This window comes from Mesitornis unicolor, unplaced genomic scaffold (assembly GCF_000695765.1).
Source record: "Mesitornis unicolor isolate BGI_N332 unplaced genomic scaffold, ASM69576v1 scaffold8901, whole genome shotgun sequence".
NCBI lineage: Eukaryota > Metazoa > Chordata > Aves > Mesitornithiformes > Mesitornithidae > Mesitornis > Mesitornis unicolor.
The window spans coordinates 1215-17151 of NW_010164417.1; the positions used below are offsets into that span (position 1 = coordinate 1215).

The 15937-nt window shown below is 40.3% G+C and overlaps 1 protein-coding gene across 1 annotated transcript; it reads left to right on the forward strand.

Annotated features, from left to right (window-relative positions):
• Positions 1-351: 351 nt before the first annotated feature.
• LOC104533815 (chromosome unknown open reading frame, human C3orf38) lies at positions 352-9073 on the forward strand (the record flags this gene model as incomplete). Its single annotated transcript, XM_010194314.1, has 2 exons — positions 352-572; positions 8498-9073. Coding segments are annotated over 2 exons (797 nt in total), but the record flags the coding sequence as incomplete, so codon positions are not given.
• Between the last annotated feature and the right edge of the window lie 6864 nt (positions 9074-15937).

Below are 15937 nucleotides of genomic sequence, written 5' to 3' on the forward strand. Positions count from 1 at the left end.
AAATTAATGTTAGCTGCAGGAAGCATAGGTGAAATGCACTGTGTGCAAGAACCCTTATGCTTCCTGAAGCACTTGGATTTTCTAATCTCTGGAAGTAGGGATTACAAGGTAGCAAGGTCTTCAGGAAAAACAGTACTGTTTTTTAAACATGTTCTCATGTCTTTGAGTATCTTCTGTGTCTCATATGATTAGGTCAGATTTCAGTTTGCAATCAAACTTTTAAGTCTGCATTTCATTTATGCTTGTCTTGCACTGTGTTTGGGCATGGATGGTGGGAGTTTAAGAAATGGTATAGATTTGGGTTTTAGTCATGAGAGAAGCAGCTGCTGACTTTAACTTCTTTACTTGCAGAAGCCATTCATGCCATTTTGGTTTACAGCCAAAATGTAGAAGAACTTCTGAAGCGCAGAAAAGTCTATCGAGAAATAATTTTTAAGTATTTGGCAGCACAAGGAATTGCAGTGCCTCCTTCCTCTGAGAAACATTTACTCATTGATCGTGCAAAGCAGTACTGGAGTGGGCAGCTCATAGCATGTGCCTCAGAGCCAGAGGAGAAGAAACCACACACAGAGGTGAGTGCTGCTTTCTGGAAGACCTGAGGATGCTTAGCATTGCTTTTGCAGGATAACCAAAATGTGGCTGTTCACATGTATTTAAGAAAGTACTGAATCTCTTTAACTCTTGGCTTGTTTAGTTTTGATTGGTTTTGTTTGTTTGTTTGGAGCTTTTTTAATTGCATCATTTAAAGGTATCTGTGCCAATGTATCACTTGCAGAGCAGTCTTCTGCTCTGTGTTGCAAAGTGTATTAGTGCATTTGCACTCTAATGTGCGGTATTTTCTCCGTTCTTTTGATTTTTAAGTTGTACTGTAAGCTAAAACCAGAAAGTATTCACAAATGATTGTATGAATTCAAGAACAACTGAAAACCTGTGTTAACAGTACAGAAACCCTGCGTAGCCCCTTGTCATTTTTTAATGTGGTGAATCTTCTTAAACCTTTGGTATAGATCCAGGATTTCCAGTCATCCTGCAGCCACACCAGTCACTAGTGATACCATTGACAGGCCACATCCCAGAGCACAGCAAAGAGATGCTACCGATAGATCATAAGGTGAAAATGCTTATCAGTCTAAAATGTTGCAGGAGAGGGAGGGAATGGAGAGAAAACTGCCTTTTTGTAAGTCGCCTTAATTTACTTCTAGAGACAGTGCAATCAAAGCAGCACAGTCTGTAGGTTTTTTTCCTTTTTACCTCTTGCAATTAAAGTGCAGAAAAGGTTTTGGTAATTTTTTCATGTCTTTGAAATGTAAAGTTTGTAGCAGGGCTAGGTCTGTGTCATTTTTTCTCTTGATATCAGTAACACTTTAATACAGCGTAAATAGATGTGTTTTGGCTCTTAGGGGTTATTTCAAATTTCAATATTTTGATATTTAGCAAATCCTCGAGGTGTAATGAACTTTCAGTGTTTTGCTGGTCATGGATCTTTACCATATAGTTCTAAATAGCCACCTTGCTCTTTCAAGTGCTGTATTTCTGAGACCTAATGGGCAACAGCCCCACCAGCTGGACTTTTAGAGCTCTGTAGCTGTTGATAACCTGTTGCACTGAGCTTTCTCGCAGGCATTAACTGATAAGAATTAGGTTGTAGCTGAGAATTGTTTTCCAAACATTTTTTTGTATACGTACTTTGGAAAAAAGAAATGTTCTCTTGCAAGAACACGGCCCTGTATATTTTTATTACCCCATAGTGAAGTTTTAAGATTGAAGATAAGTAAATTAAATTCTCCGAAGTACTTAACACACATTCACAAAGAATGAGAGATTCAACAGCATTTATCACTTGCGTGTTTCTTTGCCTTTGTTTTCTCTTAATTCTTGTGGCCTTCACCATTTTGAAGAAATGGGTAAAGTGAACTTCCAGAACAGAATTAGAAATTAATTACAATTTATTGTGAAATAAATACAGCATTACTATATAAAAATCTCCAAACATTTAACATACTTAATACTTATGTAAAACATACTTCATTTAATACTCACTAGACTTCGACGTTAGCAAACTTGCCACTGGATTTACTTCTAAAAGTCTTGCTGTCAAGTTGCAAATACTGATAAGCCCTACAAAATAACTACACATTTAGTTCTTGTTCAAAAAACACATAATTTTACAGTTGGAGGTCATGTATCTTTACGTTTGAAAGTTTGGATTACTTTAAAGTAAAAAAATCTTACCTATTGTAAGCTAAAACAGAGGATAAACAAACTACGTATGTACAAATTAAGTAGGCTAACAGCACTGTTACTTGAGCATCCAATTGTTGCATTTTACAGTGACACTTCCTTTAGAAAGAGGTGTCCTCTAAACCAAATGTGTTTATATAGTCAACTGAAAAACCTGTCTTAAATATCTAAGTGCTAAGCAACTTGTTTCCTCAGTGTTTGTGCTTAGATTTTGCTGTTCTTCTACACATGGTTGTAGTCATACCAAGAATTCAACTGCAAGGAATAGATTTTTTTTCTTGGCTTGACCCATAATAATGTCTAAAAAAATCTTACTCCGTACTTTGTTGCAGTACGTATTTAGTGATACAACACTTGGAGTGGTTTGTCACTCTCTCTGATACGATTTTAATAACATGACCATTGGTTCCTCACTGATAACGTGCTCTTGCTACTTACTGTGAGTTTGGTTTCAAAACTTTATGCCCACCACCCTGTTGTCAGTCCCAGCAACCCATCATTAAATGGAAGTATTTCTTATCCCTCTACACCTTAGATGTATTTTAGGAGTGTGTGAATGTCATCTTCTGTAAAACAAGGGAAAAAAGGGCATAAGTAGCTTGTCCATAACCTATGGGGAATGGGTGGAAGATGTGTTTTGAGTAGCTTTATGCTTTCTTTCACTGACCCATTCTTCTCTAAGGCTTCTAGACAAGACAAGAATCTCTGACTGAGCCTTTTCAAATTATTTTTTGAAGATTTGGCTGTCTGCTAGCAATGTTTAATTTGTCTCGCTTACTTAAAACTACTTTCTCAGCAGATTCAGTGTTGCACAAAGGTTTTTATGGCAGTCTGAAGGAACGATTTTATGACAGGCTGAATGGAGTTGCCTTTGTTCCCAGAATAAGCCTATGCTGCTATGTGAAAATCCCTGTGGCCCTCCTATCCCAATGTTATATTGTCTCAGTCTGGTTTAAGTTATCAGTTGTACAATTAAAAAAATAACTGAGATTCCTCCAGACTTTTGTCTATTTTGGAGGAGCAAAGGTAATGTAAGTTATAGTTTTCTTTGATTTGAGCTCTCTTCCTATTAGAAAGATGGTAAGACTATGAACATGTGTGAGCTGACGCAGGCAAGATGCAGGAACAACCACAAAACCATGGATGAAATGCAAAGAGTACATTTATTTTTATTACCTGATGAGTCTGGGGATCCCCAAAGCAGCACGCAAGTGAGAAAGCAGGCACCACGGAGCTTGGTCCTTGCTACAGGATTGCCAAACCTGCTGGTTTTGCCTGTATATCAAGGATTTATTGCAGGTGTAGTTTTCCACTGTGCTTTGGTCTTTCTCACAGCAGGGCAGGAATCTCAAGCAAGTTCAGTACAGTGCCTCTGAGTCTATCACAAGCCTATGTTATCTAAACACGTATGTTCTACTTATCGAGCACAGAAGTGGCAACAATTGATACCATATATGTGTTTTTTGACACCTTTGCTGCAAGTCACTTGAGTGTGTTTACAATCCTCCGGGCCGATCTTCCCTTATTTCCCTGCATTACACCCTCCCACTCAATAGACCCCCTTCCACTGGGGCTGGCAAAACTGGAGGTGTTCATTTAGGCTTGCAGGTTGTAGTGCAGAGTAATTTACAGAGGCATGCAATAAACTCATACAGAAGAAAGGAGTAAAGATACCTCTACAATATGCGTTGAATCAAGTGTCCCATTCATGCTGTCAGGGAATTAAACCACTCAGCCCGACAGACACCATCGGTAGATTTTTTTTAATTTGATGCATTAAGTCTTGAGTGAATGTCATCCTCTGTGCTGGCTGATTCATTAGTTGTGTTGAAGCAACACACACATTCAAAATCAAAGCAAAGTTTATGGTGTAAAAGGAGGAAATAGTCATCTGACAATAAATTCTGTAATGTTCATTGGTGTACAAACACCACCCACTCTGAAAAAATAGTCATGAGAAGAATTAATATCAAAATCACTTAGCGGAGTATAATTCTACTCTGCTCTGGTGAGACCTCACCTGGAGCACTGTCCAGCTCTGGAGCCTTCAGTACAAGAAGGACATAGAACTGTTGGAGCGGGTCCAGAGGAGGGCCGGAAAGCTAATCAGGGGACTGGAGCACCCCCACTATGAGGACCGACTGAGAGAGTTGGGGCTGTTCAGCCTGGAGAAGAGAAGGCTCTGGGGGGACCTTATTGCGGCCTTCCAGTTCCTGAAGGGGTCCTACAGGAAAGCTGGGGAGGGACAGTTTACAAGGGTGTGTAGCAGTGTGACAATGGGCAATGGTTTTAAACTACAGCAGGGTAGATTTAGACTGGATATTAGGAAGAAATTCTTCACTATGCAGGTGGTGAAACACTGGAGCTGGTTGCCCAGTGAGGTGGTGGAGGCCCCATCCCTGGAGACTTTCAAGATCAGGCTTGATGGGGCTCTGAGTGACCTGATGTAACTAAAGATGTCCCTGCTCACTGCAGGGGGTTGGACTAGATGAGTTTTAAAGGTCCCTTCCAACCCAACACATTCTGTGATTCTATTCAAGATTACTACAGGTTTGATAACCTGACGTGGGGTAATTGCTCACTCAGATTGGAGAGCTATGGCTTGCGCTTTGTTCAGGTTGAACTTCAATTCAACGTTGGGTTCACCACACCAAGAATACTGTTCCAGTGCTGTCTTCTCTAGATAAGCCACAGATACTAATTGAAGATACCTGAAGACAAGAACTTAAGACTGATATCAACTAACGGAGTAGAATAAGAGAAGTTGAGGTACAGAACCATATGGCATTCTCAGAGGCACATACAAATCTTCACATCCAAACTAATAGGTTGCAGTCCCACCACAATCCATCAGTGTGAACAGCTCCATTTCCCCTGCAGTTAATACCTTGGGAGAGATTGAGTTGTTCTAATGCTTCAGTTGTGCTGTGTTGATTAGTGTATTTGGTGGGTTTAGCATAGTCCTGGCACTATATCCACAGCAATGAATACGTATAGTCATCCCCTTGACTTGCAAGGGATGCATATAGTCAACCTGCCAGGTCTTAAAGGCCCATTGACCCTGCTTTATCTTTCCACATGGCCTATATAATGCCCTTAAATGTTGTTGCATACAAATAATACAATTGTGTGCAGTCGCTTTATGCATTTGTAATGGCTATTGAAAAGAAAGCATTAGCAAGGCCTGTCACCACCTTCCAGGGCTGTAAATTTTTGCTGATTTTTTTCTATATGAATAACCATGTCTGACACCAGAACAGCAAGGGAGAGAGAGGATGACTTTTATTCAATTCTCTGTGAACTACAGTCATTCTCCAAGTGCTGTCTGGTTTTTTGAACAGGTCAAATAGGATTGTTAGAAGCAGTCATGTTCAATAACAATTTTGCATAAAAGTTTTGACTTGTTATTGCGCTCCCTTGGAATACAGTGTTGTTTTACTCTTATCACCTTGGTAGGCATGGGCAGCACAACAGGATACCACTTCAGGAATCCATGCGAGACAGCTACAGATCGAATAGCAACTCCTGCCTGCAAAGTGGCAAAGCAGAAGTGACCATTTCACACTTCGTCCCACCAACGCATTACCACCCAAGATACTCTCTTTAAATGGGGTAATTAACACCACTGTTGTGGTAAATGGAGTGGCATTTCCTATTGTTACGGTTACCTTAGCTTGGAGGGCAGGAGTCTGATTTCCACTCAGTCCACAGATCTGTGATTTGGCTTCTTTATTAATATTGCTATGTAATACAGTAACCTCAGCTTTAGTATCCACCAGAGCTAATACATGTAAAATCCCCCCAGACTGCCATTTTATAGTTAAAGGAACACAGGGGCATTGGTCCACCTCATGGTAAGAGGCAACAGTGGCAGTGATTTTGGGGGACCTGCCAAACCTTTGTTTCTGTTGTTTTGGCATTTGCCAGGTAGTGCTTTGCTGAGGTGCAAATGTGGGTGGAGGGTGGGATCAGAGTTGGTGGTGGGGCCAGAGGCTGTCAGCTTTTTTGCATAGGCACTCCTCTCAAAAACTGCATTTTGATACTTCTCATTACTGCTGCCTTGTCTGGGTTGAATTCCATAATCAACACATGAGTCATTGCTGTTATCCGAATGCTCCCAGGCACAGCAGAGGAAGATGATCAGCAGTACAGCAAACAGTGAAAGCAAAAACAGCCACTATTGAGCACTAGTATCTAACTTACTGTAAGGCAAGCAAGCCCTGTGGCAAGCACAGAAGCCTGACAATAGCTAAACAGCAGTAACAACTATGAATTCAATCTAGCACACTCCAGTCAAATCTGTCAGTATTTTGAACTGTTCATGCTCCATGTTGGGTGCCAAAAAAGACAGTTGTGGTGTAGCCCCAGCCAGCAACTAGGCACCACACAGCCACTCGCTTCCCTGTCTCCATCCCCTTGTTTATTAGTTATATGCACTATCAACCATTCTACAGTAACTTGCAGCTCATGGCACCGCTCTGCTTGAGTTGAAATTACTTCTTGTGTGATCACTTTTGCATCCTGTAAAGTCCCAACTTCCTTTTCCGATTCTTTCTTTGTACTCCATAATGCAACAACTTCACTTCAAGAGCTCTTAGGACTGGTAACTAAATACCATCACAATCTCCTTGCTAATTGCAAGAAGAATCTGAGTCCGTTTTCTTGGCAGTCTGCACATAGCCATTTCAGTTGCCTGAGTGGGTAACCATCACCTCCTCATCTAATTCAGGCCATGCTTTCAGCAGAGCCCATGTGGCCATGAAAGTGGCCACAGAGGTCCAATGCTCAGTACTGGGACATCCCAGAATACAGGGAGTCAGCATTGTGGCCTCCCCAGTATCCAACTTTTTTGCCAGCCATGGCATGCTTTTTCTTGGATCTTGCCAACTATGCCAAATGTGTGAGCTGATGCAGGCAAGATGCAGGAACAACCACAAAACCATGGATGAAATGTGAAGAATAAATTTATTTTTGTTATTTTGTGAACCAGGGATCCCCAAAGCAGCACCCAGGCAGAGGCACACAAGGGGAAGAACCCAGGCACTGCAGAGCTCATTCCTTGCTACAGGATCACCAAACCTGCTGGTTTTGCCTGTATATCAAGGATTTTTTTCAGGCATAGTTTTTCTGCTGTGCTTTGATCTTTCTCACAGCAGGGCAGGAATCTCAAGCAAGTTCAGTACAGTGCCTCTGAGTCTATCACAAGCCTATGTTATCTAAACCTGGTGTTCTACTTGTCCAGCACAGAAGTACCAACAATTAGTACCATATATGTGTTTTTTGACACCTTTGCTGCAAGTCACTTGAGTGTGTTTACAGTCCTCCTGGCTGATCTTCTGTTATTTTCTCACAAAATACCACTCATGAAAGTGACCAAGCATCTTTTGGATGATTTCTGGCAGTCTTACTGCCAAACAGGGCTAAATTCAGGAACGTGCTTCGGTTGGAGGAAAAGTTACAGAACATATTTATTCACAGAGTTTCAGTTATTGCTGGATTAGTTGTGCATTTTGTTAGCATATTCCACTGACATAGGTAAAATACAACCATAAATCAGGAGTATTCTGTCAGCTTCAGGTATTAGGATGTGCATATTCAGAAGGTGACTTCCTGGTGAGTCCTATTTGTTACCAGCTTTATGAAGATGCAAAGACCAACAGAATTCACCAAATTAAAAGGTACCAAAAAGAAGTGATTAAAGGCAACATGAAACAGGAAAAATATGTTAACATAATTACTTAAATATAAGCACTTTTTAGTACATTGATATGCCTTAATATGAGATTAGCTTTTCAGGTTGGGTCTGTATCCTTGTTTTTTCTGTAACCTTCTTTTGGAATTGTAAAGGCCAGTGAAAATATACTAACCCAGGCACTTTTTACTTAGCAGAAATTTTGTCTCTCAGTGTCAGAATCCTGGTCTCATGGAAATTGTTCAAAAATCCTTCCTTGCCCTTTTTCAGTAGAACCACGATTTTCTTCTTTGTCCATAAACTGTCAACCAGGACAAAACTGAAGGACTATTCCAACTGTAATTGAAAGAACCTAACTCTGATCCTGTAGAGAAGAAAATAATGATCTTAAAAATGAATGAGAGTTTACTCTGTTGTTTTTCTTCAGGTGCTCTGTCTCAAAACACTAGGAAGAAGACTTAGAATGTTTAAAATCAGTGTTTACATGATTTTATGTTATTCTAAGTGGTAATCTCACATGTTAAAGCTAAGTAGTTCTAAGAAAAAAAATGTGCTTTATTGCAGAGTCATGGAGAGAGACAAAAGTTGCCACAGGAGGACATTTATGGTCTAGGAGAGGAATTCTGTCAATGGTTCTTCGAGCTCCTGAATTCTCAACATCCCTTGGGAGTAAAATCTGAAGAAAGATGGGGACCACAGCATTTTTGGGAGGATGTTAAAATGAAGTTCTGTTACAGCACACTAGAAGAAAACATGGAAGAATACGTTGGTGCAGAAATGGTGAGCCTTCGTCTGCTCTCCTTGGTTAAAGAAGAATATCTTCTATTCAACCCTAATTTACATGCCAGTGGACTGAAATGTGCTGTGTCTCGACATGGGGTAGTACTGGTAGCAGTGGCTGGCACAGTGCATAGAGACAACTCTTGTTTGGGCATCTTTGAACAAACTTTTGGACTCGTTAGCTGTCCTGATAGGAAGAATACCTGGAAAATAAAAGTTACGAATCTTAAAATAGTTGGACAGAATGCTCTGGAGCCTGGGATAGACATTGAAAAACCCTCCCTAAAATATGAGTCAAACCAACTGCGAGAGTTGTACGATGGGAAAGAACTGACTGTGTTTGAACCTCAGAAATTCTGAGTAATTCTTTCACAACTGAGTGTCTGGGTGAGGGGGGGAACATACACCACTTGTACATAACTGAATATTGAATTGATTGCAGCCGTATGATGTCGCTCTTTTGAGTCAGATTTGCTGCATGACAAACTGAGATACAGTCTAAAGTATTAATACAGGTGATGCCTTGGGGCACCTTTCCAAGAGCTAGCAAGTATTTCAAAGTATTACTTTAGATTTTGTACTATAGTTAGGAATGGAGTTAGTTTGGTTATTCTTTGTTATAAAACATGTTTACGGTTAAACGTGGTTTGGCAGCAGTCTATACTGAGCTAGGTGGCTTGGGATTCACAAACCACAGGTTGCCTCCCTTCAGGTCATGAGTTTAAACTTATCTGAGTTGTAACAGGAAGTCATTGCTCTGGCTTTTTGAAATTGGGATTGGTGAGTGTCTAAATGAGCATCTAAGTCCCAAGAAAATCATCTGCCACTTTAGGAGTGAATGGAGAGAACAGACAAAATAAAACGTGAATGGAGGCTGCTGCTTTCTGTTCTAAATGTGGTTCCATCACTGAACAATAGTAGTTTAATGGGACAATGCAGGGGGCTTAGTGTTTTTGAAGTCCTTTTCTCTTTGGGTTAACAGCTTCCTTCCTTTTTTCCTTACGGTTCCAACTTTGTAATGAATACAGATGAGCTCTCTGTTGTTCCATCTGTGTCCCCAAGCAGACAAATTTGAGGTGGTTGCCCAGGCATCCATTTCTAGCACTGACTCTCTTGGATCAAGTAGTTGATTACGTGACTTACAGCAGCAGTATGAACCAAATGATTTGATAATTATTTTGTATATACTTAACAGAGTTTTTAATATAATAGTTGTGATTTTTGTATGTTTTCTCAAAATAAGAATTTTATCTACTCTGAGCTGCTTTATTACTTGAAGTCTGTTAACACTGGACAATTACAATGACAGGTGATGTTAAATAAATAATCCAGTTACTACTTAAAATCTGAAATTATTGTCATTGCAGAACTTGAATTTTTGAACCTGTTTTTTAATTTATAAAGGATTAGAGTTCTTTTTCCAGTTTTCTTGGATTGTTTGCGGGTTTTCTTTTAATTCTATATCTTCACCAGTAAAAGTTGTGAAAATTGAAACATACCCTGTAACATAGGAAGAGTTCTTTTGGTTTTGGTATGTTTGGCAAAGAAAACAAATAGTAAAATTATGGGTAGGTGAGGGGAAACAAGGAGATTCAGGTATGCACAGAACTGATTTTTACAAGCAGTCTGAATTTTGAGTTCTCTTTAAAAATTTCTAAAATAATTTGTTTTCTAAGGAAAAGTTCAAATACTCTGTTGGAATGTTCTTTCCCACTAAACAGTTGAGTTGCGTCTTCTTCGGCCACTGATGTATAATAAATAAAAATCAATCTGAATTTAAAATTTAGAAGAAGCAGTTTTTTTCCTATGTGTTGAGAATTGCATTCCTCTTCAGGTGGGGACAAAAGCCTACCCAGAGGCCTAAACGGGTACCTTTTCAGCATTCAGTATGACTGACTGTAATTCAGCTACATATTTTGTCGTTTGCAGAACTGTGCTTTGGAACTGGCAGCGTAGCTGTTGCTTTAGTCAGTGTGATAAATGTGAACATGACTAAAGGTGTAGTTTTCATTACTGCGTTAAGCTGAGGTGGTGCGGGTGGTCCCCTTCCTCCACTCAGGTACTCTCCTTGCTTTCTTTGTGTATGGGCATTAATGCCTGTGCTCCCTCTGAACAAGAGGGCGTGAAGACAGAGCCCAGGGAAAGACACACGCAGTGTCAGACACCCTTCAGGCTGATCCGCTCTGTAAGAGGCCTGGCCACACAAGTGCCTTGAGGAACAGAGATGAGAGTTTGGGGTTTTTTGGTGACAACCTGAATTTCTGTGCGATTAAGCACGTGATCAAATAGCAGTCTCTGTTAATTCTTACATTGCAAGTGTTTATGCTTGATAACTTTAAAATACTAAATACAAGGAGCATTGTGGTAAATCAACTTTTTACTACGGTTGGTGCCTAGTGAACTTGGTTTTACTCGTTCAGTTCTCCTACAAAAAGTATGCAAGAAAATGTCACAGCTTTGTGACCTCTGTGTAAATCCCTGTGACCTCTGTGTAAATCCCTGTTCTGTTGCAGACTGGGGTAGGGGCCGTATGATTTACCCATGACCTGTTGGTGCAGTTGCTGCTCTTGACATTGTTGATCAGGCTGTGAAGAATCTGCTCGCATTTCCCTGTGCTCATTAACTGCTGCATGATAACTGATTTCTGCAGGAGCTAATTTTGCTGTGTGCTTATGGTTTACTCCAAATTGAAGTTACAGAGGAGCAGCTGGTGGCTGCTGCTGAGCGGCAGTCATCCCAAGCTGCCACTGCAAAATGTGGGAAACTACATGTAGAGTATTTGTTCTTTACAATCTCACCACCTGATTAGTTCGTAGGCACCAACAGTCGGCTGATGCTGAGTAACTGGTTTTGCAGTTATTAACTGGTGTGACTTTTTATTCTGTGATACATCTTTCTCTTTTTTTCCTTGAGTTTAACCTTGACTTTAAGGAAAAAGGTAGGACTTGTTTAAATGGAGAACAGCCAAAAAACTTTACTTGAAATACTTGTGAAAGTGATTTCATCGCTCCCTCTAGATGCTGCTGTTCAGAGCTGACCTAACTTTTAGTTGGTTTACCTATGGAAACAATGGGCATTTTATTTGCATTGAGGAGATTCAGAAAAATTAAGTAATTAATTATTTAAAACTGTTTTCATCAATTTTCCTTTGTAGTAGTACTTACTGAAAATATTTGTCTTGAGCTTTGACTAATGTTTTCTTATGTATACCACTGCTACTTAAGCTGAAATGCTAAATTGGTATTTTCTAGATCCGTCTGTGGAAAGTAATTTGATAATAAGCAAAATGCTGACTTGCAGCAAAGCAAGCGGAACCTGCTGAATTGTATAAATGTTAAACAGTGGAAATTGTGACGCTCTGTTCTAATTGGCCACACCAGACAGATTTCATTTTTTTGTTTCTCAAGTAGGAAGCTTGAATGCCTTAAAACAATGTATGAGCAGAACCCCAGTGATCATGCAGGCCAGCTACCGTACTGCAGATTATGCTCTATTGCTTTGGCTGTGCTTACTTTCCTTATGCAGGAGAAACGTGATCGTAAGACCTTATACAGAGCATTAAATGAGTTCTGTCTTGTGTCACTGGTGTAAGTATCTAGCAGTGCTCAATTACATGTTATTTTATCAAGCTTGTAATGGTAACAAAAGAAATGTGTTTTCTTTGGATGCTCTCTTCCTCCATGAAATTAAATTTTAAGTGTATTTGGGAATTTGTAAAAGTTGTCTAGTATTCTCCATGTATGTCCTGCTTGCTTAATAATCTGAGGAGGAAATCTTCAGGTTGATGACTTGACTTTCTCGAAATACTTGCTAGGTTGTTGGTTTTTTTTTCCCCTCAGAAATTGCAAAGGTAGATGAGCATTGCCATTGCAGACTTCAGTGCCTCTTTTTCTTAACGTTTAATGGTGTGTGTACTGTTCAGCAAGCATCAGTTTGACTCGGTTTCCTACATCCAGTTTCCTGCACTTAAAAACGCCAAAGCTTATTTCAGGTACTATTTCAAAAGGTGTGGATTCTTCATTGCTGCTGGAAAGACCACTTCACATCTCAGATTAGCTCTAGTTTATTAGTTCACAAATTTATTATAATATACTCTGGTGGTGGCTGCAGAAGTAGCTCAGCTGTTAAACCAGTGGATTGAGGAAAACAATTTGTTTGCAGGCATGATAGTTTTCTCACCTGAAATGTTTGCAAGCAACAGCATCTCACACTGGCTGCAGAGTACCTACAATCCTCTTCATGTATGTTAATAGAAATTGGGCATGATAGAAATCACAAAGTTTCCCTGCTAAGAACTCTATGGAAGTGCAGGCTCTTAATGCTGTAGGGGGTCTGGGCGCCGTCAGATGCATATAGATCCTCTAATTAGTCGTTGGTATTTTGAAATGGGAAGCTGAGAGTGTGTTGAACAGTAAATGCTGCTGAGGACACAGCTAAGGGTGGTTCTGGCTTTGTGGATCGGAAGTACAGCCTGCTGCAGGAGGTGGGGCCGGGCAGATGTCTGCAGGAGAATCAGCTCTGCTAACCCATCTTCTGCTCCCGTGTTTGAAGAGATGCTTGTGCAGTGTTTTTTCAGAACAGGCTGTAGAAAAGTGTCTCAGTCCAGTACACCTCGTCGGCATGGATTTTCTGCTTTTCAAATAGTATGAATTTGACTTTATTTGTAAAATCTTTACTAACGTTTTTTTGGCAGTTGAAAAAATTTACATAAGTCAAATGCTTTTTGTGGCCGGTAGCTGAAAACAGATGTAGTATGAAGTACATAATTGTTTAAAGAGAGCAACAGATCTAAAAGTGATGAAGGAACACACAGAGTAAATTCACCCTACAGAGCAATGCCGTGCAGTAACTGGTGGCAGAAGAAATCCTGTTGTTAGAAGATGCGAAAGATGACTGACAGCAGCAGGACTGTCTCATTACAGAGTATTACATCCTTTCCTTCTCTGTATATTTTATTAAATGTGAAGATTTAACATTGCATAAAATGTGCAAATGCAGCTACTTTTCCAGCATGACATTACTAGGACCTGCAGTGGTTTTTTATATCAGCCTTCAAGCATCACCTGCTGCAATATTTTTGTTAACTTGTGACTGATTTCTTGATCTCTAAACAGCAAGAGCTTGGCAGGCTTAACTGGTATGTATGAAGAATTGGAGAAGAATGTTTGCTTGAAAAATTGAATTTTTTTCTCTAATTCCCAGTCATTTTGGACAAATGTCACACACTTACTGGTTTTAAAATGCCACAGATATTAGAGTGGAGTCTAAAGATGGATAAGTAATGCTTTGTTCTTCTAAGTTGTTTCCTCTAATGCATGTTCATATTTGCAGTTCAGTGTTGAGGCACTTTCAACACCATGAATGACATAAGCAGCTAAATAAGGCATTCCAGGTGATGAACTTCAGCATTTTTTTATTGTTCTGCTTTTATTTTTTTCCTGTTGTAATTGTCTTTGTAATGGCAGGAAATTTTCCATGTTCCCTTGTCATGAGACACTATTGCTTCTTTTTGCATTGCTTGCTGTTTCTTGCAGTCTCTTATCTATCTCAGTAGCTTGTTCTTTTTCCCCTCAGTGTTCGAGAAGGGTAAATTCTGCAAGGTGATCAAGTTCTATAAAATGGGAATGTATATGGGTGTTCAGTAAAGAGAGCCAAAATAAGAGGATTTGGCCTTTAACTCATGCAGTGTACTTCAAAGTTCAAAGGATTTTGTGTTTTTAAGAATTACTGCAAATTGAAAGTTTCTTTTTTCAGGAAACAAAGTAAAAAACCTAAAACTAATGTTTCTCCCACCACTTGGAATTAACAGGAACTGGTGTCAGCAACTATTTTTCCAGATGTATTTCATTCTAAACCCTCAGGCTAGATGTAGAGTCTGATGTATTCCCCAACACAGACCACAGGGCTCTCTTGCCTTCTGTACAGAGCTGACATACAGTGCAGCTGGCAATTCAAACACGAGTACTGGCAGGGACATAGAGCAGCCAGAGACATGAAAGAGAGAAACTCAGTCTGCCCATCAGTAAGGACTGCCAAAAGATGGGTAAGTAAGGCCATTTCTGTGGCCCCATGTGCAGGAAGGCTGGAGGACACGCAGCTGGCAACTGACAGCTGTGACCACAGCAGTGCCTGTTGGAGTGCCTCGTTAATCAAAGAAGGGAAGACACTAAAGAGAGGAATTTTATGTATACTGACAACATTTTCACCAGTGTTAAAATCCTTAATCTGAGATTTCGAGTTTCAGTTTGTGACTGGTGTGAGGTTAAGCCTCTCTCTGGGAAGGTTAATTATGCTTTGTGCCAGATAAGTAAACCCGGAATGCTCAGTGATGCCAGTCGGTTGCAAGGAATGCTCTTTTTTTAAACTCATTTTCAGCTGTCAGTAGTAGAAAGGAACGACCTCGTGTAACTGTAGGGGTAATAACAGCTTTTAAAATCGTCCCTGCCCTGTCTGCAGGAAATCCAGAGGCTGGGTTGAGTCTCTGCAGGCATAATGGCCTTTTGGGGACATCTGGTGGCAGATTCATTGCGTGCTTGTAGTCGTACACTTGATTAAACCGTGCACCAATGCAGGCATAGGCACTCGAAGCTTGCTCTGGAGTTGGGGGAAGAAGTGCCTGCTTCATCCCTTTCGTTGCTGGCAACGAAATGGCCTGACATTGCCTGTGGCTCCCTTGCCTTGATCAAAAGGAAGGCTTGAAGGCAATCCATCAGCCCTTGATATGGATCTGAAGATTGTTTTAAAGATTTCGGCCCATCAGTGATGTCAAGCTGGGATATTCAAGAAACCTGTTGTTCTAGGTTTGTAGAGGGAAACATTCTGGTGATAAGAAGGCCTCCTGGCAATAAAATTTCAGTTGACTTGCTAACAAATGCATTTCTTCTGGCATCTGCTACCCTGGTTTGTTTTTTTTCCAGAATGCCTCACTTGAGTGGCTGGGATCCTGAAGGCAGCAGCGCAGTTGCTGTTTCTCAATATTGCTTGTAGCTGCAAATCATAATGACCTCTTAGGTCTGGAAGAAGGATCTCCCTTATTCAGAGGCAGTCATAGCCCTCTGCATCATGCTGAGTTCAAGGAGTGTTCCTTCAGGGTTTTTTTTTTCAGGTTCCGCAGTCCTTACTGAAAATGCCAAGGAAACAGACATATTAAATATCTAAAATCTGTATTTCAGCAGAGAAGCTAGACATGACCAGCCAGTCACATTTTGCATAGACTAGAATGTG